General features: G+C 32.7%; 1 protein-coding gene across 1 annotated transcript; it reads right to left on the reverse strand.

Moving 5' to 3' along the window:
* Positions 1–2,254: 2,254 nt before the first annotated feature.
* On the reverse strand, positions 2,255–7,207 carry LOC131641287 (eukaryotic initiation factor 4A-3). Its single transcript, XM_058911591.1, has 8 exons — positions 6,774–7,207; positions 5,790–6,030; positions 5,609–5,689; positions 4,840–4,947; positions 4,639–4,758; positions 4,328–4,495; positions 2,811–2,897; positions 2,255–2,635 (listed from the first exon to the last, which is right to left on the reverse strand). The coding sequence occupies exons 1-8, from the start codon at positions 7,073–7,075 to the stop codon at positions 2,522–2,524; spliced, it is 1,221 nt and encodes a 406-aa protein (XP_058767574.1). The 5' UTR covers positions 7,076–7,207; the 3' UTR covers positions 2,255–2,521.
* Positions 7,208–7,452: the final 245 nt, after the last annotated feature.

Here is a 7,452-nt window from a genome sequence, read left to right on the forward strand (position 1 = left end):
AAAAAAAAAAACTCACCATAATAAATCAAATCGGGATTTTTAAAACAAATCGAGCCACCACTCATTAACCCAACTCATTAGGTAGAACATTCAATTACCTTTCCAACGTTCAAAACGGCGACTAAAACGGATTTACGGTTCAAAAGTTATGGTCTTTACAAAATCTGTCAAAAAAATTGAATAACCTGCGGGAATGCTCAGGCCGACCCATGAGTCGACTCATGCTGCATAACCTAGATTTTTTTTGCCCTTACGGGTTAGCTTAGGACGAACCTGGCTTTAGTATAGGTCGACTCATGTTGCGTAAAAACCCAAAAATCCCCTTTTTGACAGCATTTCATCTTCTCCAATCCAAACCAAAACGCACCAAAGCAATTATAATCATCAAAACAGTACCAATTCAACATTCTAACTCATTTCTATCATACATTGGGGTTATCTAACATCAACCATAACCTATATCCATTCAATTTTTATCAAAATCATCCAATTTACTCTAAAGATCCCAAAATCCTAAAACTTCTAATACATTCAATTGAGATAAACAACATACATAATCAGTCCTATCATCTTTAAACTGATAATATAGACTAAAAGGATTAGTCACCCCTTACCGTAGTCAAAGATTCTTGAAAGTCCTCTTCCTTTGCTCTTTCATGTACTCTTGATTCTTCTCTCCTTTTCCTCTTTTGCTTTCTATTTTTCTTCTCTCCAAATTCCTTTATTTTTATGAAAAATAGAATGATTTAATATGAGGCCTACGAGATAACACCTCCCCTTTTACTAACTGTCACATCGGCCCAATCACTTATTTCATAATTTTCCCAATAATTCACCAAAATGCCAATTAATTCCAATTAAATAATTTAATTCCAAGTAATTTAAATAATTGAAATTATGGGGTATTACAATTATGGGTGACAATAGGCCAGACCGACAAAGAGAGGCTTAAGGCCTAGCTTACAAAGAATTCAGCCAAGTCAAACTTTTTTTTAAACCTAGAGTTTTTTATAATTTTGTTTAGTTAAAAAGACTAAGCCACAGGCGATGAAATAATCTTTTAAGTCTATCAGACCGGCCTATTTAAATAAATTTTATATTATTATTATATTTTATATTTACTTTGAAATAAAATACAAAAATAAATCTTATTTATCTTGAAAAACTTATGAAGATAAGCTGGAAAAAACTTATGAACAATATATTTAATAATTTTCATAAGTTATTTTAAACAAATAGTATTGTAAAATTTATGTTAATAGGTAAACTTGAATAAGTAAATACAGATAAGCATTTAGTCACATTGGTATTTTAATTTGTTAGTCTATTTAAACATTAGTTGAATTGCTTATTTATAAATTTTCAAATAAAATAGACTTATTTTCAAATAAAATAGACTTTTATGTAAGCTAATAGGTCAAACAGGCATTGAAAAGGTCAGACTCAGATCAGACTTAAACTTTGTAATTTTTAATAAGTCAGACTTAAGCTTGGCAAAGCCTAATTCGATCCTGCCTATTTTCACCCTATGTGTGGTCTAGATTGCTTCGATGGAATAGAATGCACAAAAATTTGTATAACTTAATGTATTTGATTCATTTTTGTTTCACAACAAAAAAACAAACTTTCATCCATACATAGTCAAAGCAAAGCTTAGCGTAACTGGAGTTTACTACAGCGATAAAACTCCTAATTTATTTAAGATTAATGTTGATGTTTACACTGCCTACTTTAAAAGACCAACTAAATTAAAAGAATGGCCATCTCAACCACTGATATATGTGATACATGAACTGTGATCAATATTAAGTATTTTCATTCGTCTATCTGCTCAAATGGGCATATGTTCGAACTCAGGTTGAGCTAATATTTTTACTTTATACAGATGTATCACTGATGATGATGTAATGTTGTTGAAGCAATATCTGATCATGCCATAGTGAACAAAATTGAGAATGTGAAAATCTGTTCAATATTGTATTGTCATGGATTCTTGAGAGATGAACAAAGGGGTTGATGTCTTATGATGAGTGACAAGATGATGAATTGGAAGTTTGGAACTAAACGAGCAAGCGAAATCATCCAACGTGCCAATTTGAAGAACAAATGCAATATAAATGCAATACAACTGTTCAAACTTAGTGGGTTTGTTGTATCGTTAAATCCCACTTCTCATAATCAAGTATAAGAGTAAATACATGAATATCAGACATAAATTAGCAAAATAATCAACTAAGTCAAACATCACGTGTCATTTGAGTCATAAAATTAGACATTCAACATTGAATGTTAAACAATGAACAAAGCATTCCAAACCAATTTACAGATTGAACTCAACCATATCAGCCAACAAAATAATTATGTATGTCGTACAATCGAGCACACTCAAAATTCTAATAGACAAATTAAAAAGGTTTCAGAAGAGCTTCAGAAGAGCTTAAGAGTGTATCAAAACAAAAACCACATTCAACCACTAATTCCTATTGGCAAACGCACTCCACCCAGCAAACTGCATGCCCTTTTATATAAGATCAGCAACATTCATTGGCATCTCATCAATCTGGGTACTGTAATATTGCTCAATATCTCTCAAGATCTTGATATCGTCGCTTTTAACAAAATTTATTGCAACACCCTGCAAAACCAATTGTGTCACATATTGAACAAATAGCATGAAACCAAATGAGAGCATGGGAGTACTAGAAGGAATGGAAATTTTTAATATTGTAAAACAAGGTTTTTGATATGAAAATCAGACTAACTACTTGAGTCAAGAAACATTAATTCAACTGATTCAAACTTTCCCATACCTTTCGTCCAAAACGTCCAGAACGACCAATACGATGAATGTACAGCTCTCGATTATTTGGAAGGTCATAATTAATAACTAGAGAAACCTGATAAAAGAAGCAATTGCATAATCAGTATCAACATTTTAAAAGAATTAATGCAGGAATGTCTAAATACTTTTATTTGTTACTACACAAATGGATGATAAGAAATATTCATTTGTTTGCATTACTTGAGAACAAAAACATGTTACTATATTTTAATGCATACCTGCACCCTACCCATTACCCAAACACAAATGCGAACAGGGCATAGAATAATGACCAAAATTAACCATCAAATATTCAGCAAAGAAAAAGCATAGCCGCAGAGTTAGAATTAAAATGACCAATAGGAATGCTTGTGCCCAACAATCTTTGAATACTATTTATTGTTCAGTCTAAACCAGTGTTGTCAAATTGCCCCGCCATGGCCGCTATAGCGGATATACATGGCGGTTTTTGGGCTTGCCACAATGGTAAATAACGGCCGCTATTGCGCGTTTTTCCACCATAATCCGCAATAACGGCGCCGCAAAGCGGCTGGTATGGCGGGATTTTGGCTCTCCGCCATGGACCGCCATCCGCCATTGACAACACTGGTCTAACCAATTGTGATATTCCTTGTTGTAATAAGAATATGTCAACTTCTATTCAAGTCAGCAATTATTTTTAATACATTCAACTGTGTTTTAGGTGAGTAATTGAAAACATGGTTTCAAACAAACTTTATTTAGTAAATTTGATTAGATTAAAATTTAGTTTTAAGTGAAGTTACTTAGGATTGGATACCTTTTACAGTAAAAACAAGTTTCATGTTAAACTTGGGTGTGTATTTTTCAACCTAATGCAAAAGCTAATTTTTATCACTTCTGATCTGACTAGATATTAGACAAGAAGTAACTTAGGATTGGATATCTTTTTATAGTTAAAACAAGTTTCATGTAAAACTTGGAAGTATTTCTCAACCTAATGCAAAAGCTATTTTTTAACACTTTTGGCCTGACTAAATATTTAACAAGTAATTTTAATTCAAAATAATCGAGCATATTGATTTTTTACAATATCAAACAGCAATTGACAGGAGACAAGATCAACTGACACCCTTCATCATGAATCCTTTTAATTCAAAATAATCAAATATCTTGAATTTTTACTACATCAAACAGCAATTGACAGGCAACAAGATCAACTGACACCCTTCATCATGAATCCAAACACATACAAAGAAACAAGAAAACAAACTAATCGATAGAAACAAAGACATGACTCATGACATAATATATATATATATATATATATATATATATATATATATATATATATATATATATATATATAGAGAGAGAGAGAGAGAGAGAGAGAGAGAGAGAGAGAGAAAGATGTGTTTCTTAGTCCATGCAGTATCTTATCTTTAACTCATACTTAGGCAACATTAAGTCATTGTTTTTAGAGGCACAAATAATAATAATAGAACACAGACGGATCAAATGACTTACCTGTTGTACATCAAGGCCACGAGCCCAAACGTCAGTTGTTATCAATACTCGAGTTGTTCCACCACGAAATTCTCCCATAATTGCGTCTCTTTCTTTTTGAGGCATGTCACCGTGCATTGATGAGACAGTGAAATTATTGTTACGCATTTTTTCAGTTAACCAGTCCACCTGTTCCAAAGGGATATATATTAACTATACTGCTTATAATGATAAGATAGAAGTTGTAAACTGATCACAAACAGCAAATACAGAGTACAGAATCCACTAATCAACCATACAGATTCTACGAAACTTTGATAATTCTCTTCTACCTTTCGCTTGGTGTTACAGAATATAACAGCTTGAGTGATGGTGAGAGTATCATAAAGATCACACAGAGTATCAAACTTCCAATCCTCCTTTTCAACCGCAACAAAAAATTGCTTGATACCCTGTAATTAAAGGGAAGAGTTATTGCATAAATATCCAGGTAAATATCAGAAAGTACGAGGATAATGAAAGCAATTGCGTACCTCCAGTGTCAATTCATCACGTTTTACAAGGATCCTCACTGGATCTGTCATAAACTTGTTTGTCATCTCCAGAATTTCATGAGGTAGAGTAGCAGAAATCAAGCAAACCTACACAGCAAAAACTAAACAGCTCAGCGACTACATAAGTTTGGAAAGAAAACAGACAAGAATGTTTCACAAGTTTAAAACAAGAGCGAAACAAACATCACACCAGTAACTATGACCAAGGACCATAAAGATGCATCCAGTTAAATTATAAAATGCGATAAAATTTCAGATAATTTGGCCAACATAAGTTTGAAATTAAAATAAAGACGAGATTTATAAAAATTGTATCAGAATCTTATCACTGAGGTACTTCATTCAATAACACAAAAATGAAATGATCACTGCAAGCAGCTTATATTATGAAAAAAAAAGAAGCAGCTATTTTACAACAAAAAAAGGAGCAGCTTCATTCTCTTGCCAAAGCATTAACTTGATTCCTTCATATGATGTAAACCCAATTATCAAACAGGAACACTTCACACCTCTAATATCCCTACTTAATGGCACTATATGCCTGAATTAAAATACATGTCTAAAATCCAACAGATATTGTTCATTGTTATTATCAAACCTTAAGCAATTGCAAAGTATACTTACAAAAATCTAACTAGCCATGTGGATGTTAGTTTATTTTAAATTTAAGCATATATTAAGATTTCAGATTGCAGAAATTCCATTCCAAACACAATGAGAAAGATGAAGGCATCCGAGTAAGGAGAACCTGAAGATCTGGTGGGAGATATCTATACACATCATAAATTTGATCTTTAAATCCTCTGCTCAACATTTCATCAGATTCATCCTAAAAACAAAAAGAAAAATATAAGATAATCCTTGATACTGGACGACAAAAAAGAACAAAAGTACATTCAAGTATTGGCAAGTAGAAACGATTAATTTACCAGAACTAGTAACTTGATAGCTCTTGTACGCAATGTTCTTCTTTTGATCATGTCACAGACTCGCCCAGGAGTTCCAGACACCACATGAACTCCATGCTCAAGTTTCCTTATATCTTCTCCCACACTTTTGCCTCCAATGCAAGCATGTGCTTGAATATTAATATAATCTCCAATAGCCAATATAACTTTTTCAGTCTGTGTGGCCAATTCTCTTGTTGGAGACACAATTAAAGCTTGCACCCTGTTCAGAAATTGCAAAATTGAGCTCACAAATTAATAAACTCATGTACTTTGTTCTTAGCAAACCACAAATCTTTAAGATTATGAATTTTACCGAAAGATTAAAAAAAATGTCAGCATTGAAAAGCCAGAAACATCAAATTTACATCAGAAGATTAAGAGTGGTATATACAACAATGAACAGTAATCATTTTATTAAGCTCAATCTAAAAAATAATCATCATTTTGTACAATATTCACTTCAAATTATAAAAAAATAATAAATAACACCCGATCATCTCTAAAGCAAGCAACTTAATAACCATTCATAAACAAACCAAAGATGGGTATTAATATGCACTTATTACAAATCATCAATTTCTTCAGTTTGCTCTCTACTCACTCTAGAGGAGCCAATTTCAAAAAACTACACCCTTGGAAACACCCCATCAAAAACATATCAAATCCTTTAGGGGATAATGCCCCTTTTAAACTTTTCCATCTTTCTAGCTGTTATTCAAATTCACATTATACAATATCACACAAAAACATCATTCAAAATTCAAAACTAATATTAAAAACACCCACATGAAAAAACCCTAATCGATAAATACAAACCTAAAATAACTCTAATCCAAATTACCCCAAAAAACCCTAATTAAGAAATTCAACCCTAAATTCCTCAAAACTAACATTCCATCTTCCAACTACTCATCCAAACAAATCAACACAACAAAAAAAGCAAACAAGACGAAAGAAACTCACTCTCTGACAGACGTATCAACAACCTGGCAAACAGTAAGCGCAATCATGGACGTCTTTCCCGTTCCAGATTGAGCCTGAGCAATAACATCCCGTCCCTGAATGATAGGCGCAACGGCACGCTGTTGAATCGCAGACGGTTTCTCGAAACCGTACGCGTAGATTCCACGGAGCAAATCTTCCTTTATCCCCATCTCTTGGAAACTCGCAATCGCCTTCACACCTTCCGTCGTCTCAAAGTCCATGTCCTCATTGGAGATAACCGTTCGCCGACGATTCGCCGGCACCACAGAAGTTGTCGCCATCGCCGCCGAGTTGGGTTAGGTTGATGAGAGGAGAAAGAAGGGGAAAGTTGGGTTTTTGATTTTTGAGAGACTCGGTTTTTTTCTGAACCCTAGAAAGTAAAATAGGATGCAGCTTACTTTGGGAGCAAATAATACGAGTATTTGCTAATTTATTTATACTATGGTTCTAAATTAAAAAACTAAATCAAATTTATCATCCTAGTAAGTAGTAACTCATACTAAGATTTAGTTTTTTCTTTCAAATTTTAATTTATTCAAATTAAATTTTATCTTTTAATTAATATTGCAATCAAATATAAATTAATTTTAAGAAATCAAATATAAATTAATCTCATTTAAAATTTTAATTAAAAATGCAATAATATTCATACCATTAT

This window comes from Vicia villosa, unplaced genomic scaffold (assembly GCF_029867415.1).
Source record: "Vicia villosa cultivar HV-30 ecotype Madison, WI unplaced genomic scaffold, Vvil1.0 ctg.003613F_1_1, whole genome shotgun sequence".
NCBI classification, from domain to species: Eukaryota; Viridiplantae; Streptophyta; class Magnoliopsida; order Fabales; family Fabaceae; genus Vicia; species Vicia villosa.

What these genes read in the sequence shown, in the direction of transcription:
- LOC131641287 (XM_058911591.1), bottom strand. Translation starts at nt 7,075, where the DNA reads ATGGCGACAACTTCTGTGGTGCCGGCGAATCGTCGGCGAACGGTTATC. An exon ending in GTTGATACGTCTGTCAGAGA is followed by an intron (nt 6,031 to 6,773) that starts GTGAGTTTCTTT and finishes ATTTCTGAACAG; the next exon opens with GGTGCAAGCTTTAATTGTGT. An exon ending in TCTGTAACACCAAGCGAAAG is followed by an intron (nt 4,496 to 4,638) that starts GTAGAAGAGAAT and finishes CCTTTGGAACAG; the next exon opens with GTGGACTGGTTAACTGAAAA.